A 27,844-nucleotide genomic window follows, 5' to 3' on the forward strand; every position below is an offset into this window, starting at 1 on the left:
ATTAGTATCGTTGTAATTGAATTTGAGAGGGTTTGTTTCTGTTTTGCGTGTTGCGCTTTGTGGTCTGCTTTGTTGTGTACTTAGGTTACCTATCGTAGGTAAGTTGGAAAGTGAAAGTTTTCATGCTCTGGTTGGTTCTGGATGTGTGAGGAATGACTGAATTCACCGTGAGATTCCAAGACTCGTCAATCGCGACAGAGGTGATACCCCATGAAGTTACCCTCCCCTCACGTTCCCGAAAACCCCACACAACAGGCCTAGTCCGGCCCGTCTACGTCCGTCCGTCTACGTCAACCACCGCACCACCGGAAACGCCCAACACCACACTCCCACCCCACAGCATACTCACACGCAACACACAATGGTACGCCCCCCTCCCCTTCCCCCTCCATCTACCTCGCTAACACCCCCAGGGCGGCGGCGGTAAAATTCCGTAGTTCACCCCCTCCTCCCCGTCCCCTCCCCCTCCCAGCTCCCCCGCCTATCGCTCACACACGGAACAGCTACCCACCCCACGTCTGGTCTCCATCAGGAGGCTGGTACGGCCAGCCCAAGAACTGGCGCGCCAACACGGCGGTCATGGCGCTCGTCATCGTCGGCTTCACGGCTATGGCCTGGAAGGCGTCTGCCAACCTCGAGGAGCGCTCAAGGATGCCGGATCCGGACAGGGTCTTTCCTAGTCGGAGTGAGTTCTCCTTCTCCAGTGGGGCGGGGGTGAAGGGGGGGTGGAGGGGGTGGGGGGGGATGGGGGAGACAAAGGGAGAGAGATGCGGGTGGACTGGGGCTAATGCGTGTGCGTGCCGACAGACTGGAGCAGGCAGATAATCGAGTTCGAGAAGGCGAAGCGCGAGGCTCAGGAATAGAGGGTAAGGGAGGGGGGAATGCTACGGGCTACAAGGATTGGGTAGACCGGTGAATACCGCATGCGGGGGATGGAATACTACACTGCGATGATTCATGGAATATGCGCTGCTACGATTGGAACTTGGTGACTGAGTGCTTGGACAAACTGGTAACGGGGTGTATGGAGGCTGGAGGTGAAATTACAATCGCGTGCTACTTCAAGATCCGGATATACCGAGTGATGTAGGGTGATAGAGAGTCACGCCGCCGCCGCAATTTCGATAATGCAGCGAGCGACCACGCTCTCGAGTTCTCCTTTCCTCTTATCACGCGTATGTACATGGCGGCGCCCTTGATTACTAGCCAGCAGCGTTGCCTGCCCTATCTCCATATCATCGGTGCCTCCCAGATATTCGGAGCCGGAGCGGGCAGGTGTGAGGATATTCCAGATCCCTGCCGCCTTCTCTATCGGGAAACATGTGGGATATCATGACGGAGTCCGCCGCTGCCCCACGGGCACAACAAATAAATGCATAAATATCATGACGTCCAACGCCCTTCCTCCAGCGTGTTCGCCCCAATTCATTTCCAGCCATGAAGCCCACCCTCCTCCTCCCGCTCCTCTTCACCGCCGTGCACGGCTGGGGAACACTGGGCCACCAAACAGTAGCGCTGCTGTCGCAGCAATACCTTCTCCCACGGACCATCTCGAGTGTGCAAAGCCTGCTGAACGACACTTCGTCTACGTACCTGGGCAACATCGCGCTGTGGGCGGACAGCTACCGCCGCGAAGTCGGCGGCGAGTTCTCGGCTGCGTTCCATTTCGTCAATGGAGATGATGCGCCGCCCCCAGAGAGCTGCGAGATCATCCTCCCGCAGGATTGTCCGGATGGGGGGTGTGTTGTCAGCGCTATTGCGAATTACGTGAGTGAAGAGGATGCTGTCTTTGCATTGGGGGGAGGGGAAGGCTGACGGGTAGTTATGTACGAATAGACGGAGCGACTCAAGGACCAGCACCTCACGACCACGGAGCGGCAGCAAGCGCTGAAGTTCGTCGTGCACGTAAGCCGCCCTCATGTCACCCATCCCACACCCCCTCGGAGCATACTGACCCCCACCAGTTCCTAGGCGACATAGCGCAGCCGTTGCACACCGAAGCTTTCGGCGCAGGAGCCAACAACATCAGCGTGACGTTCTGGGGGTACACGACGAACCTTCACGCGGCGTGGGACACGTCGATTCCGAACGCGATGTTAGGTCTCGCGCCGACCGCCGCCATCACCACGGGCGACAGTCTCGGCTGGGCGAACGGCCTGGCGGCCGCAATTAACGCCGGGAAGTATAGGCGCCTCGTGAAAGGGTGGCTTAAGTACCATGATGTGCAATCTCCGAAGGCGGAGGAGAAGGCCGCTGCCGCCTGGGCGAACGAGAGTAATGATCATGTCTGCGATTATGCCATAGTTAGGGGAGGAGATGCGTATAATGGCACTGAGATCGGGGGAGAGTATTATGATGGCGCCAGGGAGATCGTACAGGTCAGTGTGGCTAAGGCGGGGGTCAGGTTGGCGGCTTGGTTGAATCTGGTTTTTGCGGGCGAGACGGGGTTTGAAGGGTCTTGCAGGAGTTAGTTACTGCTAGATGTAATTGTACGGAGTACCTAATCGACTCGCTGTTATGTGTGTGTGTGTAATACCATCAGGTTGATTTGCGCTCGAGTTTACCCCCGCTACATGTCCACCGGCTGGTTGTGAATCTGTTGCGAATTTGACCCAATCCAAATCGGAGCAGACATGTTGGCAGCGAGTGATATCAAAGGCATCCGAGCGGACTCGAATGAAACACCCCCCAACACCGCCTGTATCGCTAGGTAAAGTCCCCCAACCTACGCTGTATCTCCGAGCATCAAATGCAAACCCCCATCGCTCGCAGGGCACACATGGGGGCACACGGGCGTACGCGGCTCTACGATCTCCACATCCGCATCCGCTACAGCACTGTTGCCCGCATCACCGAGGATTTGAAGTATGTACATACTGGGAGGACACAGCGATAGGGACAGTTCGAGCAACTAGACACCAGCGGCGGTGATGGATTTCCCCGCGCACACGCACTGGACCACTGGCACTCTCCAATCGGCGCTCTCCAATCGGCGCATTCCCCTGCTGATGCCCATGCCCATGCTCATGCACCACCAGCAACCGCAACAGATCTACCCACTAGTACAGCCCCTACAGCCGCTTCGGCCGTTGCAGCCTATAGCCTGTAGCCTGTAGGAGGGGGAGATAACCGCCAGGCGCCTACCAAGTATGTAGTTACGCGGCTGCGGCGCCGCGACCGCCATCTTCGCACCACCTGCACCACAATCCAAGTTCACTATTCTCACGGATGAAAGCTGAAACAGCGAGCAACAGCTCTTTACTGTTTACACAGGAAGTATGTACTTAAGTAGATACCTAGGTAGTGTCGATGGGCGGTGCGGAAGTATGATCGTACGGACGGAAGGTACTAGTGGAGAGGGAGAAGGAAACAAGAGGTTGAATTGACTGAGTACTTGGTTGAGAAACAAAAGAGCGGACAACATAGACGGTTTATATACGGCGAGAAAACAAGAAATGCAGTACTATACTGGACGACACCTGTCCTCCCAAATCCCTAGCTTTTCCCTTCCCTCATTGCAAATAACCGTTGCGCATACCATTGCGAATGTCCATTGCGTGTCCTACTTTTCCCACATTACATGCCCTAGCTTTTGAATTCGCCAGGCTGTGACGACGTAACTTTCTCCAGGTAGGACGCCACTGGACCACTGAGCCACTGGACCACTGGGTGTTTTCGAATTACTGTGCAATCGCCATCGTGTGATCGCCATTGTAGGAATGCCAGCCAGCAGTGAAGAAAGCGAGCGGAAAAGGAAGAAAAGAAAGAAAAAACAGAAGGAAAAGAACTTAGAAAAGAGCTGGATCCAAAACTGGGTTGGGTTTGGTTTGGTGGATGGGACGGCAACTATGTAAGTAGGAGGTAGGTACGTCAGCGATGATGCCGCACTACTCGTATACATAGGGAGCGAGAGTTCATACCCCCGCAGTGGAAAAGTGTGTTGTGCCGTATGTAGAATACGTGGCCTCGTCGACCAGCGAAGTTTCAACTTTCGAGAAGAAGTTTCCCCCCTCTGCAGTGGCTGGCACGCTACCATCCATAGAGAGGATGATTTCAGCGAAAATCGTGCAAGTACTTCACTACAGTGGTATGTAGATGTTCTAGGAAGAAGCCAATCAATTAAACTACCTAGCTACTTTTACTAACTACATAACAAAAGCAGTGCAGTTTTTTATCCAGAATTTTTCCCTTTTCCCCGCCGACAAGACCAAAACAAAACAAAACAAAACACAAAAACCAGCATAAAACAGCATTCAATCACACAACAATCTAATAAGTAGCAAGACACACTGGCGTTCCAAGCAGGGCATGGGCTAACAAAAGAATGTGATAACCCCGGACAATGATAAGAGGGGGTATAGGCTGAGCAGACTCCACAGGAGGATGAATCAAAAAAACAATAGTCTACTTGCGTGAGCCCTAACATGTAATCATAACGAAAGCAAAAAGAAAGCAAAAAGAAAGCAGCAACAAACTCGAAACCTTCCCAGAGCACTGGAACCATAGGCCGAGACTGCGACCCGAGCTATTTAGACCTGTGCATAGAGCATATCTTGACGGTGGGTTAGCATACGACCGAGGAGCAGATTGCCGGTCACTAGGGATCACTTACTTCCTATAACCGCCAGATACCAACTCAACGATGCACCGTTGTCCAAGTCAGGGGGACCGAAATAATGCGTAGTGAAGTAATCCCAGGCGGCCTGCGGGTCGACAATAGCGTAGTTGGCCATGAGAACGGCCTTCCATCCCCCATCCGCCTTAAGGTAACGGCCGTCGGAGAAGAACGAGTCCCACTCGAGCTTGACATATTCGGGTGACCGCATGTACGGCAGAACGGGGGTGAACGGAAGCATGTGGATTCTGGTGGAACGGTGTCAGCGGCGAGGCTCGGAGCAAAGCGGGGACGGTGGGCAGAAACTCACCCGTGGATGTACTCCGGGTTCATGCCGAAATAAGTTACGCAGTCAACCTTGTTCTCAAAGAGCTAGGACGGAGACACGTCATCAATACTGACCGGTTGAATAGCGACCGGTAGTGGTGGTGAACATGGGGGGTTACTTACAATTCCCGTGACCCTGTTCCCGATGAATGCTGCCGGGTGTGTGGTGTTGGATGGCATGATGTACATGTACTCGTTGATCGACCTGTGCATTACACCCAGCATCAATGTCCCTCGGGCTTCCATTGCGGCGTCGCCGCTAACCATTCCCCACATCTTCATGGCCCAGGCAAAGTTGTAGTCCTCAGACGAGGACTCCTCGTCTTTGCCATCACCGCTCGGAAACAGGCCCTTCGCCCACGAGTGCCCGTGATACCAATCAAAAGCTCGGGACACAGGAAAATAGGGGTCCAGAGCGCTAGGATTAGCGACGTCTCTGACAAGGCTGTTCACCCAGTCTCTGTTCTGCTCGAGGAACTGCGAGCGACCGTACATGATGTTTTCGGCTCTGACGATGCAAGCAGCGCCAAGGATGAAATATCCGTAATGGAATTGGTGATCGTTGTAGTGAGAGTTGCCAAAGTCCACGCCAGGATCGCCAGTCGCCCAAATCGACGACGAAATGAGACCCTTCCACTTGGTGTCGTAGACGAGCGGATGCTTCTGTTTGTTTTGAGTGAACCTAGAGACGGCCTCCTTGATGTCTCTGATTCCTTGGGCCGCGAGTTCGGGCATCGTCCCCACCATGGCCGCAAGCATAACGATCTGGTGAGCGGTTAGTGTCAGAAAAAAAGAAGAAAAAAACATCCAAGAACGCAAATGATTCACCTGTGAGAACTTTCCAATACTTTTACCAGCAAAGTACATCGAGTCAAGGTCGGTGGCGGCAGACATGTTCGCTTGCAGCTCCTTGGAAGCGGCTTGTGCGACTGCTTGACTCACAACGGGAGGCATGGTATCTCGATTGGGGAGCCATTTGAGGTCGACCGGAAGGTCTCTTTCTACAAGGTTCCAGGAGTTTCCAAAGATGCCAGTCATCATTCCCTTTGTCGGGGAGCGAATCTTCAATGCGGTTGCTCCAGCACGCGTGGCATTATCGAACGAATCCATATGATGCTTCAAGGCGAACATCAACAGCTTACCGGCTTTGTTGGTGCCTTGTTTGGCCCAGGTGAAGCCATAGGACCCGACGGTCCCATTGACCGAGCCGCTGAGCCTGGCGGCTACCGGGAAAGCACCAGCAGCAGAATCGATCAGATCCTCCTCGATCTTTGGGATGACCGAGAAAATGTCCTTCGAATCGGTCGGGACCTTGGCTACCTGCATGTAGCCGCTATACGGTCCCGGGGCGGTGAGGTATATACCTCCAGCGGACTTGGGAACTATGGTGAGCTTAGGAGAGCCCGGATCGGCCCATGCATAGAGGAACCACTCGGTGAAGCCTTCCATCGCGATCCTGAACTTTTGCATGCCAGGACGTGGGGTCTCGGCGTATTCGGTGACCTCCCTAAAGATAACTGCGGACCTGACGGTCGGCACCAAGTTGTCGTACCGAGCGGTGACGAGTCCCATTCCCTGGACCAGAGGGAAGGTGATCTTGTGGGATTCGTTGCCGTACTTGGCTCTGTCCTCGTGGATGTTGAGGTTGACACTTAGCTTTTCAGTCGAATCGGCAGTGATGGACGCGGTTCCGTTCTTGAACTCCTTGGCCCCGAAGACGAAGTACCGGTGGCTGGGCGAGTTGATGTAATACTGAACAGGGTCCGCATTGGGATTCGGGCCGAGGGTTACATGTTCAGCGGAGGGATGCGAAACTATCATTCCAAGCCAACCGTACTCATTCACGTAACGTAAAAAGTATGGGAGGGTCCACGTCGGCTCATGCTGCGTCGCGATCAACAGGTTGGTGTAGAAACTAGCCGATATCAGCAAGAAGAATTTCCGTTATCGGCTGTTGCACGTACAGATTTGTCCCGACCGGATGGCTCGGATCATCTAGGACGTTGTCTCGGGAAACCGGGTGGGTACCGTTTCTGGGGAACACGGCCAGTGGGGGCGCTCGGCTGATTGGCTGGCTAAAGATATCGGCCATTCCGTTGTGAGTTCCGTTGTTAGTTTCGTAGATGTACGTTCGGTTTCGAAATGAACCGGTAAAATTATAATACGGTCGGTACTCGCTAACGTTGTACGCCGCTGCGTACTCGCTAAGGTCGATTAACCTTGGATACTCGTTGACGATGGTTCCGTCCACAGGCGGTCCTAGTACAAGCAGGAGAGTTAGGAATCATTCCAGAGAGAGAAGCGAAGTTTGTCCGAGAACAGTCCCACGCGGTGAGGGTCAATAATGTGAATATGAAGAAGGGGGAGGATAGGGGAGTTTACTTGGGACTGCGAGGTAGGCAGAGTTAGCATGATATCAGGAGGAATAGGAGAAAAGGAAAGGGAAGATGACTTACCACCGAGGGCAAACTGTGCGTTGGTGACCAGTAGCGACAACATAAGACCGCTGATACTGGGATAATATTTCCCCATCATGGCGGATTGGGGGGGCAAAGGGGGGGGGGATGATCGGTATAGGCTTTAGGAATTGAATCGAGAGCGATGAGTTGGTGGGGCAAGACGAGGAAATCACAGTGATTCTTATACAATTCTAGTTCTGTGTGGAAACATAGAGAGAGTATATCGTCTCCCGTAGAATAGCTCTAATGCGAGCCAGCCCTGAGCTCGCTCACGGCAAGACATGAGGACTATACCTTCTTGCATGGCGCGGCCCGACACTTTGTCCCTCAAGACGTAATGGAAGGTTATGGGAAGGAGGCTTGAAGCAGCTGAAATAGAGATTTTACCTACCGAAGTGTTTTGAGTGACGGTGATTGTGGTTGTGGTGGTGATGACGATGATGACGATGATTACTGGAGGGGTGCGTGTAGGGAGAGTCGATAAGGTTGAATAGAGGCGGTCCAGAACGAGTCAATCGGGGCTTTATAAAGTAGGAGCTAGAGTACGTACCCCCAGCAAGGGACCGCGTGAGGGGGGGAGGGGGCGGTTGTGGATGGAGAGGATGACTTGTTGTTTAGATGTGCGGTACGACGTCGGATTAATGTTTGTTGACTGGGGATGGTTAGCAGCTGCCACTGGATCCCCAGATCGGCGTATTAGCGCGCATCATCTCAGGCCCTGCCAGGGCAGGCATGGGCGTCCACTCGGCCGTTGCTTGACCGGCGCGTGGTGCGGTCAGGGGACAGTCCAGCCCAATCGATGAATAAAAAAAAAGACGGCCCAGCCCCTCCCAACTGGCTGCTTCCGATTGATCTGGACGTAAGATAAGATAATACCTCTCGCGGCGTGCTGAACGAAAGCCGTCCATCAGAGGGAAACGCTCTACTGTAGAAACTCACATGGGAGACTTCCCTTTTAAGGCGGTACATCTTCCAGTCCGGTAATCTCCGCGCCTAATCGGGACTTTGGCAGATATTTACATTATGCTCATACATAGCAAACAGGTCGCACTCGTGGGAAAGCCTACTCCATTGCTGGACAGGAAACGCGTCACCGGGAGGGGGCTGAAGAGAGATACTGCGTGGTGTATGTTATTGTTATGGGGGATGGGTGACTGCCGTTATCGTCGTGAGGAGTTTTGCCCGAACAAGTACGCATGTACATACCGCAATCCACGTTTGGACCAAACGATGCAATTACAACGGACCTTAACTATCCTGCGAATGCGCATGCGCACCAAGTCACGAGTCATGACTGCAACGCCATTGCTGGCGCGGCGGCCCCGCACCAAATCGATTGATGGACGGCGTCGGTGCATTAGGTATGTGGGTAGCCCGTATCCGTGGCCAGGCAAACTCAATATACGAGCCTTGGGGCTGGCCGCATGTCAGTATGTAGAGTAAGTAGAGTATGCACCCAACTTCGGGTTTGATAGCGGCTGTCGAAGACGTCACAGGATGGTGCAATGTACTTACTTGAGACTTGAATTACTCGGAGTTTATGTCGAATACTTGGTTATGCATATTATTGGACCGTGGAGCCCAGAGTTCCATGTACTTATAGTTGGTCCTGCTGTCACCGGAGGGTGGTGCGTGCCTCTCCAGCACCGATGACCGTCCACCGCCGCGGCCGCGGCCGTACTTCTCCATTCGCTCCATCATGTGTGGGGTGAAACTCCGCCAACCACGCACTTGACGAGCGATGTGAAATGCACTCGAGCGATGCGGAAGATCCACTTAACGAGCGATTCCAAAAACGCACTTACATCGCCGTGGCGGCAGTGAAGAAACGCCGTCACTCCAGCCTCAACACGAGGCGAGAAAGTGAAGAAGCGAAATTTCCGCTGAGAGTCTGCTGACACCCGGTACCCAGACGAAAGTCCCCAAGCATCCGGATGACTGGATTTCTCCGTGTTGGTTACACCCGCACCGTTGCTTACAACCGCGGTTTCCCCGAGATGGTGGAGGAAACATCGCGCCTGGTGGCGAGTCTCCAGGTAGCTAAGTAAGTACCCGTACCTATCTGCCCCAACACTGTACGATGTTCTGATATGAAGGAAATACCGTAATGCAGGTATGGGAGTAGTGAATCATTCTACCGCCGCCGCCCCCTCTGATGTTGTCGTTCTCATATTCCGATTCCATCATTCGAAGTGGGGGCTAGGCTACCTACCTAATGTACCTAGGCAGCCACCGATAGCTATTCGTACAACATCTGTGCGTCATGTCCACCCTGCACCCCTCATCCCGGCGCAGCTTCCCCCGCATCCTCCAGATCCTCACTGTCTCCGAAAATACTTCAGACGAACAAGCCGAACCATGTCCGAAACCATCACACAGAAGCCCAACATCCCCTGGGAGGTGGGAGTCCATGATGCCCAGTACGTTACCAAAAAAATAAAAATCACCACTCTTCATGCCGGCCCCTTCGTTTTTTTTTAGAGACTGACAGCAACACACAGCTGTCATCCGACCGACACCATGGCCACCATCTCGACCATCCCCGAGATGAAGGCGGCGACGCTGGCAATCATGGGAACGCGCCTCGAAGACCAAGACCTCGTCGCGCAGGTTGCACGTTCCCACCCCTCGAAGGTTATCCCAAGCTTCGGGTATCACCCATGGTTCTCGCACTTCATCCAGGACGACCGCGACCTCGACCGCGACGGCCCCTCCGAAGAGAAGGAGAAGGAGGATGAGGAGGAGAAAGAGAAAACCCTGAAGCTACGGCATTATACGGCAGTCCTGACTCCACCCCCAGACGCCGACTTCATCCTGCAGCTCCCATGTCCTCGCCCGCTCTCAGCAGTGCTGCAAGAGCTGCGGCAGCACCTCGTGGAATTCCCGCACGCGCTGATCGGCGAGATCGGCCTGGATCGGGGCTTCCGTCTACCGCATCCCACGGTAACAGAGGGACCCGCCGGCTCGACGCCCGGCCACCGCGACGGCCGCGGACTGACACAGCACCGCGTGGCCATCTCGCACCAGAAAACTATCTTCCTGGCGCAGCTGGCACTCGCGGGGGAGCTCAAGCGGGCAGTCAGCGTGCACGGCGTGCAGTGCCACGGGATCCTCTTCGATTCCTTCCGCGAGGCGTGGGCGGGCCACGAGATCCCGCGCGAACGGCCCAAGGACCGGAAGCGGCGGAGACGCAAGACCGCCGCGGGCGATCACGAGTACCTTCCCGACTTGGCGGGGTCGGACGTAGAGTCGGATGAGGACGAGGGGGGAGAGGAGCGTGACGAAAAGCCAAAGCCGTTTCCGCCAAGGATATGTCTGCACTCGTTTTCGGCGCCGCTGGAAACACTGAAGCAGTACTTGGCGCCGCCGACGCCGACGAAATTATACCCTTCCCAGCTGTTCTTTTCGTTCTCGAGCACGATCAATGCCCGCCCCGAGAAGGGCCATCTGAGCAAAATCGAGGACACCATCAGGACTGTCCCGGACGAGAATGTGCTAATCGAGAGTGATTTGCATACGGCGGGTGGGGATATGGATGATGCGCTGGAAGGCGCTCTACGCTTAATCGTGCAGCAGAAGGGCTGGGATATGGAGCATGGGGTCAGACAGCTGGATAGAAATTGGCGCCAGTTTGTTTATGGAGATGCAGAGTGATGTACATTAGCAATTAATCACCCTCATACGGCCATTCTCATCGTATCATGCCCGTGAATTATGAATCGGAGTGGCGGTGTAGTCATATGTAGAGTCGAGCCACAGAGCCACAGAGCCACAGAGCCACAGAGCCAGAGCCACAGAGCCCGTGCACTTGCCACTCAACTACTTCCATAAGCCACGCATCTATGCCACAGTAGCACACGTATACACGATTCCACCTACAATATTAAACCTCCAATGCCCTACCACACACATCCAGTACTTGAAGTAGCTATACCTAGCAAACAACTGGCCCATCGATTTTCCCACCGAGTTCTTCGATTTTCCCATCTATTATATTATAGTAGACTACGTATTTCCAACATTGCATCACATACTTTTCTACAAAAAAAAACACCGCGCAATCGAATCCGTCTCCCAAGTCCCAACTTCCAACCCTAAATGCTATCCCATCCACCAAAGTATGTGGTGCCTAGTTCCGCCTGGATCCCAATCCCCTACGTAGCCCGGGAGACGCATCAGTATTGCGATAAACAATTGCGTCGGCCAGAGCTCCAAACCCTCACCCCTCGAGTCGAGAGTCAAGAGTGATGCATGCATCGAGTACGTGGATACTGGATACTGGACACTGGACGCGAGTACATCCAGACGGGCTACGCGGTTTATGCTTAATCGATTCCAACTTAATCTCTTGTGTCTTGATTGCGTCGCCGAGTCCACGACTCCTTGGATCGTCATACACAAGTTTAATCTTCTTCCTCGAGGCCACATTGCTTCCACCCTCTCTCTATATATACAGAGTCTGGAGTCTAGAAGTCAACCTTCACGCTGACCAGCTCCTCCGCCAGTGTCCAGAGCTTCGCCGCCGCATCTGTATCCGTAAGGTGTTCCTTCATGCTCTCCCTGGGGACCACAGTGGCATCCTTCATATACGCACCGGACTCGTCTGTTCATCACCACCACCATGCATGTCAGTCACCACCCATCACCTCCCGCAGCCCATATGATGCAGGTAAGTACACACCTTCCAAAGTCGGGTCCAAAGCCGCCCTCACAGACGTAGCTGATCCTGCCGCCAGCGATTTCACCACCTCGATTGGCGGGACACCTATTCGCACCGGATCAGATGAGCTCTATGTGAATGGGGGAGTGTGTATTAGGTATGTACCTCCGTTCCTCTCGGTCCCTAGCTTCCACGCCTCCGCGAACGACTCGGCACTAACGTCGTCTGCTAGGCCGGTGGTGTTTATGACTGTTGATGTGTCAGTTAACTAGGCAACCGCTACGTATGGCTGGGAACGTACGGCCAGGGTGGGCGGAGAAGGACAGCACTCCGCGGGCCTTCGCCTTCTCCGCGAGAGAACTGGTGAAGAGGATGTTTGCCGCCTTGGACTGGCAGTATGCGAGCCAGGGGTGGTAAGTTTCCCCGTCCTTTCACGGTCAGCGCATGCACCAGCAGATTAGAAGTCGTAGCTACGTACGGAAAAGTTCCAGTCGTCCTCCCGGAAGCCTTCCATATTCGCCGCGGCGGAGGTAACATTAACGACCCTGCTGCCCCTCTCCAGCTTCCCCTGCTGCAGCAGGAGATTCGCGAGCAAAAAATGCGCGAGGAAGTTCACGCCAAACTGCGCCTCGAAGCCATCAAAGGTCTTCGTGTACGTCTTCAGCGCCATCACTCCCGCGTTATTGACCAGGACATCGACGCCGGTCGGGATCTGCTCCGCGGCCGCGCGCACCGAGGCGAGGTCCGCCAGGTCGACCTGCACGAACTTCGTCTGCACGGACGGCGCCAGCGCAGCGATCGCGGCGAGAACCGGCGATACCTTGGATTCGCTGCGGCCAAGCAGGATGATCCGCGCGGGGTTGTGCGCGGCAAAGTCGAGCGCGGTTTGTGCGCCGATACTGCCGTTCGAGGGGCCGGTTATCACGACTGTGTGTCGGTAAGTGCATGAACTGAAAAGAGACGGAGGAGGAAGAAGGGACTGACAGGTCTTCCCCGTGATCTGCGAGGCGAAGAGATCGGCAATCTCGCTGCCGGTGGTGGTGTTGGTGTAAGACATGGCAGTGGTGGGATGGTTTGTGATTGAGGTAGCTACTATGGGAGTACTGGTGCTGATGTTTGCTGTGATGAATTCCGAATTTCTAATATTCGTCCTCAGGCCGCCGCGGAATATATAACGACAATCACGCCCCAAGACCGGGCCATTCTAGCCCGCCGTGGCGGCATCTTGCAAGTTCCCCGGCTAGAGCATCAGCCGAACCGCTTAAATCCGCAACCTCCGGGCCGTGCGTGCGTCTGACGGCAGATACATACTTACTCAGACGCAGTCAATCCCCGATGTCTTGTTTCCGGGCACTCGGTATTCCGATCCTTCGTTGGTGAGCCGGTACTCCGAAGCCCCGAACGTGTATCATGATTCATAAATGATTTTTCGGGATGAAATCACGCCGGCTGGTTACTCGCACACGATGTCACTCGCCTGCTGATTTATGCAGTGCAGGCTCACAGCCCGAAAAGCTCATGGGCTGGGCTCGGGATGATAGGCTAATGTGACAGGTAGCCCGGGCTGGAGTCGATGGGCCGGCAGCCTAGCCCGGGATATCAAACGGCGTTGGGCGGGCTGGATCCTATAGTTTTTAGGGCAACCCTGTGACAACAAAACGAAGGACAGAAGAAAGAGTAGAGAATGTAGATCGGAAACAGGCCCACGCCGGTAGCACCCTCAAGAAAGACAGAAGAAAACAGAAGAAAAAAAACAGTACATAAAAGGTAAAGCTACTAAGAAAACAGGCCCACAGTGACGGAAGCACGCCATGCCGCAAACATTCACAAGTCTCAACGATCTCCGGCTTCAATATTTGGTGCGAGATTGGCGCTCTCAGTTGTGTCTGATATCTCGTTGGGGGTGATGTGGGAGGTGATTCTGTTGCGGTTGTTGTTGGGACACAGGAGGTGGCCGTGCTGGATCACCCTCGAGGATACTGGCAGTGGAAAGAATCATTGGAACCCACTCGCTACGGCCCACCAGCCCGGGCTGGGCTACAATCGCCGGGCTGCTGGCTGTCTTTGATTGGGCTGGGCTATTGTCTGCACTGGCTGAGACTTCCGGTTGATTGCGCTCTACAGCGTCTGTGGCCTCTAGAGCAAGGAGCAGCCATGGAAAGCGCTCGTACCTTTCCCGAATCGCCAGCTGTCGCGCCGTCCTACCGTCTCGATCTTTGGCCGCGACGTCTGCACCGCGGTCGAGAAGTAGCTGCAGTGTAGCCGTGTGCCCATTCTCAGCCGCCAGGTGAAGCGGCGTCCAGCCGAAGTTATCCTTGGCCTCGATGTCTGCACCGCGGTCGAGAAGTAGCTGCAGTGTAGCCGTGTGCCCATTCTCAGCCGCCAGGTGAAGCAGCGTCCGGTCGGAGTTAACCTTGGCCTCGATGTCTGCACCGCGGTCGAGAAGTAGCTGCAGTGTAGCCGTGTGCCCATTCTCAGCCGCCAGGTGAAGCGGCGTCCAGCCGAAGTAATCCTTGGCCTCGATGTCTGCACCGCGGTCGAGAAGTAGCTGCAGTGTAGCCGTGTGCCCATTCTCAGCCGCCAGGTGAAGCGGCGTATGGCCGGAGTTAACCTTGGCCTCGATGTCTGCACCGCGGTCGAGCAGTAGCTGTAGTGTAGCCGTGTGCCCATTCTCAGCCGCCTTGTGAAGCGGCGTCCAGTCGGTGTTATCCTTGGCCTCGATGTCTGCACCGCGGTCGAGCAGTAGCTGCAGTGTAGCCGTGTGCCCATTCTCAGCCGCCTTGTGAAGCGGCGTCCAGCCGAAGCAATTCTTGGCGTCGATGTCTGCACCGCGGTCGAGCAGTAGCTGCAGTGTAGCCGTGTGCCCACACTCAGCCGCCTTGTGAAGCGGCGTCCAGCCGAAGCAATTCTTGGCCTCGATGTCTGCACCGCGGTCGAGAAGTAGCTGCAGGATATCCGTGTGCCCATTCTCAGCCGCCTTGTGAAGCGGCGTCCGGTCGGTGTTATCCTTGGCCTCGATGTCTGCACCGCGGTCGAGAAGTAGCTGCAGTGTAGCCGTGTGCCCATTCTCAGCCGCCTTGTGAAGCGGCGTCCGGTCGGTGTTATCCTTGGCCTCGATGTCTGCACCGCGGTCGAGCAGTAGCTGCAGTGTAGCCGTGTGCCCATTCTCAGCCGCCTTGTGAAGCGGCGTCCAGCCGAAGCAATTCTTGGCGTCGATGTCTGCACCGCGGTCGAGCAGTAGCTGCAGTGTAGCCGTGTGCCCACACTCAGCCGCCTTGTGAAGCGGCGTCCAGCCGAAGCAATTCTTGGCCTCGATGTCTGCACCGCGGTCGAGAAGTAGCTGCAGGATATCCGTGTGCCCATTCTCAGCCGCCTTGTGAAGCGGCGTCCGGTCGGTGTTATCCTTGGCCTCGATGTCTGCACCGCGGTCGAGAAGTAGCTGCAGTGTAGCCGTGTGCCCATTCTCAGCCGCCTTGTGAAGCGGCGTCCGGTCGGTGTTATCCTTGGCCTCGATGTCTGCACCGCGGTCGAGCAGTAGCTGCAGTGTAGCCGTGTGCCCATTCTCAGCCGCCTTGTGAAGCGGCGTCCAGCCGAAGCAATTCTTGGCGTCGATGTCTGCACCGCGGTCGAGAAGTAGCTGCAGGATATCCGTGTGCCCATTCTCAGCCGCCTTGTGAAGCGGCGTCCGGTCGGTGTTATCCTTGGCCTCGATGTCTGCACCGCGGTCGAGAAGTAGCTGCAGTGTAGCCGTGTGCCCATTCTCAGCCGCCTTGTGAAGCGGCGTCCAGTCGGTGTTATCCTTGGCCTCGATGTCTGCACCGCGGTCGAGAAGTAGCTGCAGTGTAGCCGTGTGCCCATTCTCAGCCGCCTTGTGAAGCGGCGTCCAGCCGAAGCAATTCTTGGCGTCGATGTCTGCACCGCGGTCGAGAAGTAGCTGCAGGATATCCGTGTGCCCATTCTCAGCCGCCTTGTGAAGCGGCGTCCGGTCGGTGTTATCCTTGGCCTCGATGTCTGCACCGCGGTCGAGAAGTAGCTGCAGTGTAGCCGTGTGCCCATTCTCAGCCGCCAGGTGAAGCGGCGTCCAGCCGAAGTAATTCTTGGCCTCGATGTCTGCACCGCGGTCGAGAAGTAGCTGCAGGATATCCGTGTGCCCATTCTCAGCCGCCTTGTGAAGCGGCGTCCGGTCGGTGTTATCCTTGGCCTCGATGTCTGCACCGCGGTCGAGCAGTAGCTGCAGTGTAGCCGTGTGCCCATTCTCAGCCGCCCAGTGAAGCGGCGTCCAGTCGGTGTTATCCTTGGCCTCGATGTCTGCACCGCGGTCGAGAAGTAGCTGCAGTGTAGCCGTGTGCCCATTCTCAGCCGCCCAGTGAAGCGGCGTCCAGTCGGTGTTATCCTTGGCCTCGATGTCTGCACCGCGGTCGAGAAGTAGCTGCAGTGTAGCCGTGTGCCTGTTCACGGTTGCCAGGTGAAGCGGCGTATGGCCGGAGTTATCCTTGGCCTCGATGTCTGCACTGAGGTCGAGCAGTAGCTGCACTGTATCTCTCTGGTCGGAGATAGCTGCGCAGTGCAACGCCGTATATCCTCTCTGGTTCCGGGACTCCTTATCGATTCCTAACTTTTCTACAAGCATTTTGACCGTGATGTTATCTCCCTTGCGAGCTGCGTTGTACAACATGGCGGCCCGCTTCATCTCAGGGGTCAGGCGATGCCGAACCGTGGTAGTCATCTTGCTGCTGCTCTGCTGTAACCGTTGGAGTCCTTCCCCGGTGATACTGAGCAGTTGCGCCAGGTTATCGCGGGATTTCCGCTGCTCGTACATATCGCCGTTATTCAGCTCGAGAGGGTAGATGGGCAGAAAGATGACGGATATATTCGATATCTGGTCTAGGCTCACACCGGTGAGCTGAGACCAGTTGGATTCCGCGGTGCCGATGGTCTTGAAGGAGTTCGATGAAGAGTTCCTGGCTGCGTTCCTGTACAGCCGAGTCTCTCCCAGAATCCTGCGAAAGGATCGGACAGATGCACTGGAGAAGACCGAAGCTCTGGAGCGGACTGAGGACGCGGCAACGACGCCCACAAAGGAAGTGGCTGCTGACATGCGCTCCGATAGGTCTGGATTCGTCTGCAGGACTGTCGCCATGAGCTGCTTCATTTCAGCCATGTCGTTTTGCAGTTGCTGCGTTGATGAGCTGAGCTTCGTCAGCAACTATCCGTACACACGCGGTGGTCGGGTGCGAAGGAGATCATCCATTCTTCGGGGGAGCTGGGTGGAGCCCTGGGAACCTATCGATACACATATATCGATCGAGAAGAACTCTGAACTAACCATGTATAAACCGACAGCAACAGACTCAGCGAAGTCTTATGCATCTGTAGGTTCCGTAGTATCTTAGCGATATCCTGGTCTTTGGCTGCCCACTTGACGCGGTCCCAGGCCCCCAACTGATGTTTGGTGCCGTAGGCGTAGTCCGTCTTGACGCCTTTGAGCTCCCCATCCAGCTCCGAGAAGGTACACACGCAGCCCGTCAGGATGACTACCAGGTCGTCGATTGCAATTCTGGATTTGCGAGTCATGCTCTGCTGGGCGAAATTGACGATGAAGTCGTCTAACTGGCGAAATATCCCGTGCAGCGCTTGGACTTCTGCGAGAACGTTGCGGACAGTGCTGGGGGCGTCGATGGCGGTGGAAAGAAAGCCGATGACCTTGGCTCCGGCTTGCAATAACCCTGCTACCGATGCGGCAACCGAAAGAGGGTCCATCGTGGAAGTGGTGGTTGTCGGTTGACGCTCGTGGTCCGGTAGGCAGAGAGTGTTCGTCTGGCGATCGCGGGGTCCGTGATGTGCGACTTGTAATGTGGAGTAAGCGCACATCATGCATGGTGTCGGCTGGCACCTATCAAATCTTGCACGTTCCACGGATTCCACCAGTAATGTAGAGAGGACGTAGCTACATAGCTACTATAATGAACTGCATATATAGAAGGGCACCGGCCCGGAGTAGAAGAAGTACGAAGTAACAAAAACAGCTATATGATTTATGGAGACCAATGATTAATCCGAGCGACAGTGGGGGCCGCCGTGGACGGCGCAGCCAGTGAAGAGTTGGAGTGGGAGTTGAGGGAGCGGGAAGAGAGACGGGCGGAGAGGAGGCGGGAGGGAGGACGGCCCTGAGGTTGAGGAACTGGTGTCACTGCCGCTGTTACTACGCACTCCCCACTCCCTTCTTCATAGCATCTTATCTTGAAGCGGCAGGGCGAGGCGGAGTGAGAAGCGGGCCTTCTTTAGTGCGCTCTGATGGTAGGAGTTCAAGCACGGCACCCGAGTGCTTCCTAGCTAGAGCTTGCGATTCCGGGCCGCCGTCCTTACTGGTTCGTAGGCGCTGCCACCCGAGCAGTTCCCGCTCTCATGATAGGGGGGTGGTTTGGTATTCCTCATGGATGACGGAGGGTCGGATTGTGGCCATAGGTATGGGTACATAACTCCTCATCATACGCAGTGTCTTGCGAGTCCTGGAGGTAGCGGGCAGCATTCTTCGTCCCCAAAGACTTCGGACGCAAACCCGAGCGCCTACCAGAGGAGCACCGGACTCGTCATCGCGGCGCCGCCGCGCTACGCTGCAAGGCCACGCCTCCATGTCTACTGCGAAAGGTTTTGGCACATCATCCATGGCTTGCGACAGTTTTCTGATGGAATGAGCTGCCACGGAAGTTGAACGTGGTTCCGTTGTCGCCCACGCAATGAGGCTTGCAAGAAAACGCTCTCTGGACTCACCTACCTACCGCGGCAAGCATTCCGAACACACGTATTCCTCCGCTTCCTACAGCAGAGACAGCAGAGACAGCAGTTATTCGAAACGCCATATGTGGGGCTGGGCACGACAATCGGAACTGCTGACGGAGAACCCGTGGAGCACATACGTAAAATGACTGTGATAGCCTAGTAGATGTCGCCAGGTGGTGTTGGGAAAGTAACGCGGGGAGTGCTGTTGTCGAGATCGAGGCTTCTCGGGGGCTGTTTGGTGAAAAGGCTTTATGTGCATGGATTGCGTGGTGCCTCGGCGAGACGAACGAGCGGTAGGCCCAGTGCGTGCCAATGTACAGCACATGCTCTCGCTCATATGTGCTCCCAATGCAAGCCTTGTGCGCGAGTTGTGACCTCTTTCGAACCACGAAGACGGATACGCATATGATGTCACTCGCTGCTTGGCCCGCGGACTCTGGTAGATACGTATTCCTCATGGAGGGTGCGAAATAAAACGGGAAGGTCTCTCTCTCTCCTCATGGAGGGTTGGATAATGGCTATGTATGGGTAAATATCTCCTCCTCACCATACGCAGTGTCTCCCGAGTCCTAGAGCCTGGAGGCAACGGACGCGGCAAGTATTCCGAAAACGCATATTCTTCCGCTTTCTACAACAGAGACAACAGAGACAACTGTTTTTTCGAAGTTGTCAAGATTGAGGCTGCTCGGGGGCTGCTCGGCGAAAAGGCTTTACATGAACAACATGGGTGTTTGAGTGATCGTAATCTACCTACAGGTTACCTTGGTATATCTAGATATACTGGAGGGGGCTTCGTCGGGGGGGAGGGACGGGCGGTAGGCCCAGTGTGTGTGTGTTGATGCGCAGCACAGACACTCACTCATATGTGCTCCCGATTCAAGCCTCGTGCGTGAGTCCTGACTGGGAGTCGAGTCCTCCCTTCCATGAAGACGGATATGCATGCTCTATCACTCGCTATTTAGCCGCAGACTCTGGTGGATGGAGACCCGTCCGCCTGTTTGCGTGGCTAGAATTTGGCCGCGCGCCGCGTTTGTGGTAGGTAGTTGCGTGAACGCAGTGTTCCGTCTTCACGTGGAGGGCGAGGAGTCGTAGATGTAGGTCGAAGCTCCCGATCAGTCGCACTGTACTAGGTATAGCTAGGTTGATGACGCTCGATAGATACACATCTCCAAGACCCTATTCATTCTTACTGAGGCCCCCGCGTCTACTACAGACTGCTCGCGTATGGACAACCGACGCGAACGAGGGAATCACAACTTCACAAGTGGTCTGTGGATGGCAGAGCCGACAGAGGACTGCATCGACAAGGTGACATACCTATGCAATCGGCTGTCTTCGGGTCTCGGTATGTAAGATGTATGTAACTCCTGCATTCTGGTGTGGATCAGCGAGAGGAGGAAGCGAGAGGAGGACCTGTCGGCGGGAGAAAACGAATGTGGTTAGTAGTGGGCATCAACGTTGGCGGCTATGGCGGGGTCTTCTTCTTCTCTTTCTTCTTTCTTGATCATCATCCACTGAATACCTGCACGATCAACCTCTATACCCTCTTTCTTCTGTGTGTGCTCCCCTCTCGACCCCTGGCCGGCCTGAAGGGGTGTTGGCCAAGGAGCCGTCAGCAAAACCGGCTTTCGAACTTTCGATCGGGAAGCTGGAGTGCTGCGGGCTGCGGGCTATGGGCTATGGGCGGTGGCATCGCATGTGTGGAATTCATACCCAACTGGTATGTAGGAGCACTCCGAATCAGGGCAGGACAGGGCAGGGCAAGGCACACCGCGGCGCCACGATCTCGAGGAGCTGCCTCACTCGATGTATGTACTCTACATACAAACGACCGCACGGGAAGTTCCATCTATTCCAGCCCGATGCCCGTATGCATTCTGGTCTCCTCGCTATACCCATACCTCCCGCGCGACAAAAAGAATCCTCCGGAGCTTGCCGCTGCATCCTGCAGCCAGCGGCGCCCGAGTGATCTACTGTGATTCACGTCAGAGACTTACGGCCGATACGGTACCGTAGTTACCCAATGTGCTGCCTGCTGCCTGCTGCCTAACATCAACGCACGTCAGGAGCGTAGACGGCCCGATGGGCGTTATGCAGTGCCGCAGTGCTTAAGGGTGGTAATATTCACAGCCAACCAACCACACTTTTTGGAAATTTGCCGGCCAAGGGAGAAGGAGGAACTTGGAAGGCGGAGTGGAATTTCGCTTCGTCCTGACCTGCCCGCCGCAGTGGACCGACCGACAGCAAATATACATGCTTTTGTGGATAGTTTCCTTCTCGTGCCGGTCCACGATACCCCTTCCGACAACCCACTCAGTCCCCCTGCTGCGATGCGATGCGACAGCGCATGCCGTTTCCCAGTCTTTAGAGGATGCGCACGCCTCGTCCGGTGCGACGAGGCAAAGCCTACACATCACTGGTGAAGGAGAAGTACGTACGTACGAGCATACGTACGGACATATTTGCCCCGCTCACGGGGGTTTTGGAGGGGGTTATAGCAGCGTCCGCTATTTGTTTGTTTGCTGACCTGCCTTCACGCATCTAGACACCTATATTACGATCGATGATGGCGGCATGGGTGTGTGTATTTATGCTGTTCCTGTCGAATCCTCCGTCTGGACGGTGCCAGCAGCCAACTTATAGGTGGGGGATCTCGAACAAAATGAGCGAATACCGTACCTACCGTACTCGATGGATGGGTGTCCCCGCTCAGATTCATCCGCAACTCCGCAACTGGTCCTCCGTGTGAAGGTGTATGTAGAGGACAACCCGAAAAGTGCTCTAGTTACTCTACTATAGAGTAGTCTCGACTCTCTCGCACTGTGCAGCTACATACCAGTGGAAGTTTGGATGGACGGACTAGTTACTATATCCAGTTGGCCACGGCGGTGGTGACGAGAATGATTCGGGATCGGAAGTACCGCCAATCTACCAGTACATAACTATCCTATATACAGAGATGGTTAGACGCGCTTGAGCGGAAACACCTGGCGCGAGATACTTGGTCGAGTATCTACCTACCTACTACATACTTGGTAGGTAGGTATCTGGGTAGCCATCGGTTCGGCACATACCTACGGTATCGATGGGACCTGGAGGTTGTTTTTATTCCCCTCGGCTTCGTACCGTACCGTATGTACTCCTCTACATACGATGGATAACCGTAGGCAGCAGAGCAGGTAGAAGAGAATGGAAAGGAATAATTCATTTATTGCCCGCAATAGCGAGCCACTCACGTCACCATCCGTTGATTTGAATTATTTTCTCTCTCGCAGAAACAGAAACAGAAACATCGCCAATCGAATCTGAACCCCCGTCCGTCTGCCTGTCTCTCCATCTCCGAACGTATACGCTATCCTATTGGCGGGGACCCCACCAAAGAGGGCACTTACATAGTCAACTAGCACCGGCGGAACTGTTGGTTGTTCCGGAGGCTTTCCGCATGCAGTTAACGCGGCCGGGCGGACGAGCGGCGAGCGACCAGCGACTTCCGCAAGGCCCTTTCGCTCGGAAAAACCTTAGATACAAATACGTGCGCAGCGGCCGCCCGTGCATGGAGGGGCTGAGAAAGAGAGACGGACGGGGTGGTTGATACGGGATGCGATACACGACTACGACGACCACGATGACGATTGACGGGCATGGAAACGGGCACGCGACCTACGGTACAGCTGCGACCGCCGACGGTTTTTCTACGACGCGCAGAACGGACTTGATACTCGTATTGGAGTGACGACTGCGACATGCGGGATGCGGGGGGTTTACTTTTTTTTGCCTGGTGAAGCCTGGGATGAGTGATGAATTGCGACTTGGGATTGGGATTGGGATGCGAGTGGGTGGCTGTTGGGTTGTGGTTATGGTGGAGGTGGAGGTGAGGGTGGTGAAGGTGAGGGTGGTGAAGGTGGTGGTGGTAGTGCTGGTGGTGGGCACGAGGTCCATTTCATCAACGAGGATCCGGATTTGACCGTCAAGAAATAACGTTGTTCGGAACCAAGCAGGCAGGAACCAGGGGCACGACGAGAATACATCAACTCCGGTGAAGGATTTGCTGGCGAGGTACCGAACCGGGAGGGTGGTTTATCCATAGCAGGCCGGTTTTTTTGGCCAGGGTTGTGGTCGAGTTGAGGTCGAGACTCGAAAGCGACGCGGATCCACCCCCTCCAACCTCATGCCTCGTTTCGCGCGGATCAACTCGAGAGTAACGCAACCGGCGCAACTACCCTATCGCCGTTGCTGCTGCTGCGCTGTGGCCGCCGCCGGATAAACGCACACGCGCCATGCGACGTCGACCTGCCTGAAGAGAAGGGAGCGATACTGGACGGGACGGGGAGTTACGCGTACGGCGCGCTGGCCACGGCGATTGATTGATTGCCGTCGCAGTGGAGCAGGTTCGGCTGGATATATACTTTCCAGCCAAGGAGGTGAGTAATTGCTGGATGTACTCTAGGTACTCTAATACCCAGTATACTCTATGTGCTTCGGATCCACTCAAGCTGGGAGATCTGGAAGAGATACCGCCCCCATCCACACACATCTTCATCCTCACTCAGATCCGCGACAGGCCAGCCACTGCATGAGACCCAATTTCATGTCCGGGCGAAATAGAGTGCTCACCTTCCTTCTTTTTTCTTATTCTTATTCTTGTTCTTCTTCTCGCCTGCCCGTGGGGGCCGCCGATTTGTCACCTACCTTCTCTCCTCCACAGTCTGTCACACGAAGAAAAAAAAGAATTGCCACGAGCACTGCACACTGCAAACTGCACAATGCACGTACTGCGAGTTCGGAGGTTTCAGCAGCTTGCGCGATCTGGGCATCGGATTCTTCCTGCCACGAGGGAATGATCTACATCCCTCATTGCACAGGTTTTTCCTTTTTTTGCCTCTCTGTGGGTGTCCGCCATTCCCATTGGACAACCGGCAGTAGAGTAAGCAGAGAGGAGAGAGGAGAGAGGAGGAGGTAATGTGCGCGTGCCTTAGGCCCCCTTTTTCACCGCCAATAGACGCAAGGCATCAAAGACAATTTACTCGCCATCCCGATTGTAACCACCGACTGCCGCTGCCACCTCCATCATCTCGCAACGGACAAACGCTGCATTCGATACCTGAGCGCCTATTCCCCTTCCGGTCGAGGAGGAGACGGCCCCGCCGACGAAGAGCCGATAACGAAACTTTCACGAGCGATATATTCCCGCAGCGGTCCGCGAGCAAATAGAATAGATACGGTAGATACGCATACGCACACGCCCTCATCTCATCTCATGCGGCATGTCCCATTCATCCGAATCCAACGGAGCACCGTGGGTCTACTATACCTACACCTACCTATCCGCCATGCCAACTGGTGTGCGGTCGGCGGGTCCGGTGGAACGGGTGTTGCCAGGCCAATAGTTGATGAATGCATACACGCCCCCACGGATGATGAGATCGAGTCTTGTCGTCTGCTGCACGTCCATGTCTCGGATCCGACCATGGACAAGCTGGAATGGGAAATATGCCAATCGCATGAGGCGTCGCTTCTGGCTGGCTCCCAAGCCATCGGGTGAGCGGTTCGGAGACGACGACGGCCGAGATTCCGGGGTAATAGCGGGCGTGAGGTGGTGCGATGGATAGTATTGGATCGTATTGGATTGGATTGGTTGGAGTGGACGGATTGGACTGGAGGTAACCATATAGGCGAACGAAAAGCCACCCGGACCGTCAGCAGCATCAGCAGCATCAGCAGCATCAGCAGCAGCAGGTGTGCAGCGAGTCTCCGCCGATCCGGCCCTTTCGTCCTCGGTAGGTACGGTCAAGTCTCGGATCTCGAAAGCTCGAATGTTCAAATGCTCGAAAGCCCGAACGCCCAAATTTCGGCCCCTCTCTCCATCCACGTGGCAGACTCGACCCGATGCTGCACCACGTTTCGGGAGCGCAGAGGACTCAGTCGCTCAGGAGGGCGCTCGAATAACCCCCCCTCCCCTAGCGAGAATTCCCATTACCCGCGCCGCAGTCGGCAGTTCGTTTGCTTCTCTCGCACATGGCATGGAAGATTTCTCTCGTCCCTCCCTCCCTTCCCATTCCCCGGGCTGCTGCTGTCTTGGATGCAGCTACTGTGCTCTGGGTAAGTAGGTAAGTATCTAATTACTGGCCGCATTTCCTTCTGAAACCGCAAGTCACCCAACTTCGGAGCTTCCACTTTTGCGTGGCTCCCGTTAATTGGGAAAAGCTTGTTTTTGTTTGCAGTTGCAGTTGCGCGCACTCCTTCCTTCATTCCTTCCTTCCTTCCTTCTCTGTGGATTCACGAGGACTGACGGTCGACCTTCGCCGCGCTATACGGTGCGGCAATTTCAATTTCATTTGGTATATACAAGTACAGTACCTACTTCAGTAACCACATAATGAACCCATATAGGTCGGATCCCATCGCTTCCGGGGGAGCCGCTCGTTCACTCGTCTTGTCGCGTCCGTCCGTCCGCGCTGTTTGTTGCACTCTGCGTTTCCAATCATTCGATGCAAGCATCGTGGCGAATCGGGGGGGGGGGGGGGGGGGTATCACAGTTCACTTGCCTTTGCCTCGGCGAGGGATGGCTATGTTACCATATCTGCTTATCGTGATTCATGGTCTCGCACGACGCAGACTCGCCACCACTTCCGAGTTTCGGGACTGGCTGGTGTGTGGAGTATACATAGCACTCTAGTTAGTTAGTCAGTCAGGGAGGGGAGGGACTCAGAGGAGGGGTTAACGTGTCTGGCATGTGTCTGGCAGGTGTCTGGCAGGTGTCTGGCAGGTGTCTGGCCGGTGTCTGGCAGGCAGGCAGCACCCGGGGTTTGCCTGCAAACCGCTCGCTCCCAGCTGGCCAGCTGGAAAATCGATCGATTACACACACATACACAATATACATGAGATAGGGATCCAGACTACCGAACCGTACCGTACCTAGACTCTAGACTTCAGAGTGACTGCCGTACCGTACCGCCTTCAAACGCAATATATGAAGCATGTATGTAGATGATACGGTAGCATGTAGATGATAGCTGAGACCTGCCAGTGCCGCTGCTGCTGCTGTCATCGCTACATACTCGGCAAAGCACGCAGAGGGACGCAGAGCACGCAGCCTTCCGTCTCCACTGTCCATATGTGCGTGGTTCCGACTGAATACGGGCTGTAGCCTGTAGGTGCTGTACTCTCGCCAATGTAGGCAGACCTAGAGGCTTGAAGCTCCCAGAAAGAGCAGCGTACTTCCACCTCCGTCCGCCGCGCCGCTTGTGTCCCCGCCCCCGCCCCCGCCTTCGCCAATCCATGCCAACCCCCGCAAACTTGCCAATCCGCGTAGTCGAGGCTTGGAGGCTGGAGGCTGGAGGCTGAAGGCTGGAGCGATTGAGCTGCGGATTGGATGGGTGGGCTGGGCTGGGCATGGCTGGATTGGATTGGATTGGATTGGACTGGGCATGTATGTGCCATGGACATCGAACATACCAAGAACATCCGGCACGCGGACGAGCCACAAGCACACACGGCTGCATCGCTGCACAGCCCCGTTCACGATCAGAATCCACGATCCGAATCGCTGTCGAGCACTTCTACTCGAGCACATACATACCTCATACCTCCTACATACAGGATACAGATACCCACAGCGCCAGGACGAAAGCACGTACATACGCACGACGTATTACGGTTTACCTGTAGGTACTACCTGTAGGCACATATACACACACATGTATGTAGTGTGGTATATCTAGCGTGCATACGTAGCCCCAACATCCCCACCATCCACGCCGTCGGAAGCTGGGCGTCCGCCGTCCACCGTCCGCCTTTCGCACTCCAATGTCCGTCCGGCCGTCCGGCCGTCCGGTCGTTGACTCTTGGAAGTTGGCGTTGGAGTTGGTACCTAGCGCTCGGAACGGCCGAGCACCAGCGACCGTAGCCATGGCCATGGCTGTGGCTATGTATGGCCAGACTGGAGTGTGGAGTGTGGGGACAAGCTTAGCTTACTAGCAGGCTACCTAGCAGGCTACCTAGCTGAAGCCTGGGCCTGGGGAATTGGACCTGGGGAATTGGGAATGTGGGGAAAGCAGACGGCGCGGCGGCGGCGGCGAACGGGGTCGGCGACGGCGTTGGTGTTGGCGTCAGCATCACATCGGCGGCGGGTGCGCCGTTCGGTGGTCACTGGGGTGGGGAAAAAGCGGGGAAATCTGGGGTTGCCGGGGTTGGAACTTGGTGGAGTTTCCTCTGGCGTGGTTTGGCGTGGTTTGGCGTGGTTTGTTTCGTTTGGTTTGGCCTGGCGCGGCGTGGTGTTTGTTTGGCGTGGCGCGGCGTGGCGCGGCGTGGTGTGGTGTGGTTCACTGGTTCTCTCCCACGAATTACAAGCCCCCGCGAATTACAAGCCCCCGCGTATGGATGTACAGATGTATGTACATGGGAGGCCTGGGCACCGTGGGATACGAAATGTGGGGCACGGGCACTTGGAAGTGGGAAGTGGGAAGTGTTAGATATGTGGGATCGAAATGTGGGATCGAAGTTGGAAGTCAGTTAGCCCCGGTGGAACGGATGCGCTTGGTGAGTTCCTACCCAACGTACGTATGGCACCTCCACATATCTATGATCGCGAACGTTGCCCAGGATCTGCACGGTGCAAGCCACACATCTGGGGGGATCTCTGTGTGGTTACTGGTATCATGGTGGTGGTATGGTGGTGGTCCTGGAGCACCGTTGTACAGTAGTTACATAGCGCGCCCCACAGCCGACCAGCGAGCCGTCCAACATCTAGCAGTCCAGCCCTCGTCCCAACCTCCTGTGCAGATACAAAGCCTGGTCTGCTCTGGCTTGGAGTCTGGTCTCCTCTGCTCTGGCCAGCTCTGGCGTTCCCCAGGTTATGTATGCCCCGCACACGGATCTTGCCAGTGGTATAAGTACTAGCGGTGCTAGTAGACTTGGTACATTCGCCTCCCATCTCCAAGCCCAGATAGACGCAGATACCTGTGCATACATACCTTGGTTGTATGTAAGTAGAGCACCCACCTG

At 55.4% G+C, this 27,844-nt stretch overlaps 7 protein-coding genes across 7 annotated transcripts; 3 read left to right on the forward strand and 4 right to left on the reverse strand.

The window, feature by feature from the left end:
• Positions 1-166: 166 nt before the first annotated feature.
• BZA05DRAFT_399076 (uncharacterized protein) lies at positions 167-1,082 on the forward strand. Its single transcript, XM_051483763.1, has 4 exons — positions 167-364; positions 414-433; positions 504-685; positions 808-1,082. The coding sequence occupies exons 1-4, from the start codon at positions 362-364 to the stop codon at positions 861-863; spliced, it is 261 nt and encodes an 86-aa protein (XP_051339087.1). The 5' UTR covers positions 167-361; the 3' UTR covers positions 864-1,082.
• A 294-nt stretch (positions 1,083-1,376) lies between these two features.
• Positions 1,377-2,537, forward strand: BZA05DRAFT_52205 (S1/P1 nuclease). The gene is made up of 3 exons (XM_051488391.1): positions 1,377-1,767; positions 1,837-1,905; positions 1,965-2,537. The coding sequence occupies exons 1-3, from the start codon at positions 1,438-1,440 to the stop codon at positions 2,469-2,471; spliced, it is 906 nt and encodes a 301-aa protein (XP_051339088.1). The 5' UTR covers positions 1,377-1,437; the 3' UTR covers positions 2,472-2,537.
• Positions 2,538-4,529: 1,992 nt separating this feature from the next.
• On the reverse strand, positions 4,530-7,477 carry BZA05DRAFT_445276 (endo-1,3(4)-beta-glucanase; the record flags this gene model as incomplete). The annotated part of the gene is made up of 7 exons (XM_051486985.1): positions 4,530-4,552; positions 4,613-4,863; positions 4,926-4,987; positions 5,066-5,707; positions 5,771-6,857; positions 6,907-7,201; positions 7,399-7,477. 7 exons carry the CDS (start codon positions 7,475-7,477, stop codon positions 4,530-4,532), a joined length of 2,439 nt encoding a protein of 812 aa, XP_051339089.1.
• Positions 7,478-9,658: 2,181 nt separating this feature from the next.
• Positions 9,659-11,089, forward strand: BZA05DRAFT_399091 (uncharacterized protein). The gene is made up of 2 exons (XM_051483764.1): positions 9,659-9,821; positions 9,903-11,089. Exons 1-2 carry the CDS (start codon positions 9,760-9,762, stop codon positions 11,053-11,055), a joined length of 1,215 nt encoding a protein of 404 aa, XP_051339090.1. The 5' UTR covers positions 9,659-9,759; the 3' UTR covers positions 11,056-11,089.
• Positions 11,090-11,452: 363 nt separating this feature from the next.
• BZA05DRAFT_52299 (short-chain dehydrogenase) lies at positions 11,453-13,527 on the reverse strand. The gene is made up of 6 exons (XM_051488393.1): positions 13,046-13,527; positions 12,540-12,988; positions 12,363-12,489; positions 12,227-12,310; positions 12,083-12,166; positions 11,453-12,004 (listed from the first exon to the last, which is right to left on the reverse strand). The coding sequence occupies exons 1-6, from the start codon at positions 13,116-13,118 to the stop codon at positions 11,868-11,870; spliced, it is 954 nt and encodes a 317-aa protein (XP_051339091.1). The 5' UTR covers positions 13,119-13,527; the 3' UTR covers positions 11,453-11,867.
• A 2,730-nt stretch (positions 13,528-16,257) lies between these two features.
• Positions 16,258-17,981, reverse strand: BZA05DRAFT_399098 (uncharacterized protein; the record flags this gene model as incomplete). The annotated part of the gene is made up of 2 exons (XM_051483765.1): positions 17,388-17,981; positions 16,258-17,250 (listed from the first exon to the last, which is right to left on the reverse strand). Coding segments are annotated over exons 1-2 (1,191 nt in total), but the record flags the coding sequence as incomplete, so codon positions are not given.
• Positions 17,982-23,946: 5,965 nt separating this feature from the next.
• On the reverse strand, positions 23,947-24,690 carry BZA05DRAFT_52370 (uncharacterized protein). Its single transcript, XM_051488394.1, has one exon. It carries the CDS (start codon positions 24,563-24,565, stop codon positions 24,092-24,094), a length of 474 nt encoding a protein of 157 aa, XP_051339093.1. The 5' UTR covers positions 24,566-24,690; the 3' UTR covers positions 23,947-24,091.
• Between the last annotated feature and the right edge of the window lie 3,154 nt (positions 24,691-27,844).

Source organism: Tricharina praecox (genome assembly GCF_024521635.1).
Source record: "Tricharina praecox strain CBS 144465 chromosome Unknown BZA05scaffold_13, whole genome shotgun sequence".
NCBI classification, from domain to species: domain Eukaryota; kingdom Fungi; phylum Ascomycota; class Pezizomycetes; order Pezizales; family Pyronemataceae; genus Tricharina; species Tricharina praecox.

What these genes read in the sequence shown, in the direction of transcription:
- BZA05DRAFT_399076 (XM_051483763.1), top strand. An exon ending in GGCGGCGGCGGTAAAATTCC is followed by an intron (nt 434 to 503) that starts GTAGTTCACCCC and finishes CACACGGAACAG; the next exon opens with CTACCCACCCCACGTCTGGT. An exon ending in CAGGGTCTTTCCTAGTCGGA is followed by an intron (nt 686 to 807) that starts GTGAGTTCTCCT and finishes GCGTGCCGACAG; the next exon opens with ACTGGAGCAGGCAGATAATC.
- BZA05DRAFT_52205 (XM_051488391.1), top strand. Translation starts at nt 1,438, where the DNA reads ATGAAGCCCACCCTCCTCCTCCCGCTCCTCTTCACCGCCGTGCACGGC. An exon ending in TCAGCGCTATTGCGAATTAC is followed by an intron (nt 1,768 to 1,836) that starts GTGAGTGAAGAG and finishes ATGTACGAATAG; the next exon opens with ACGGAGCGACTCAAGGACCA. An exon ending in CGCTGAAGTTCGTCGTGCAC is followed by an intron (nt 1,906 to 1,964) that starts GTAAGCCGCCCT and finishes GACCCCCACCAG; the next exon opens with TTCCTAGGCGACATAGCGCA.
- BZA05DRAFT_399091 (XM_051483764.1), top strand. Translation starts at nt 9,760, where the DNA reads ATGTCCGAAACCATCACACAGAAGCCCAACATCCCCTGGGAGGTGGGA. An exon ending in GTGGGAGTCCATGATGCCCA is followed by an intron (nt 9,822 to 9,902) that starts GTACGTTACCAA and finishes AGCAACACACAG; the next exon opens with CTGTCATCCGACCGACACCA.
- BZA05DRAFT_52299 (XM_051488393.1), bottom strand. Translation starts at nt 13,118, where the DNA reads ATGTCTTACACCAACACCACCACCGGCAGCGAGATTGCCGATCTCTTC. An exon ending in CTTCTCCGCCCACCCTGGCC is followed by an intron (nt 12,311 to 12,362) that starts GTACGTTCCCAG and finishes ACACATCAACAG; the next exon opens with TCATAAACACCACCGGCCTA. An exon ending in AGGGACCGAGAGGAACGGAG is followed by an intron (nt 12,167 to 12,226) that starts GTACATACCTAA and finishes CGGTGCGAATAG; the next exon opens with GTGTCCCGCCAATCGAGGTG.
- BZA05DRAFT_52370 (XM_051488394.1), bottom strand. Translation starts at nt 24,565, where the DNA reads ATGCTGCTGATGCTGCTGATGCTGCTGACGGTCCGGGTGGCTTTTCGT.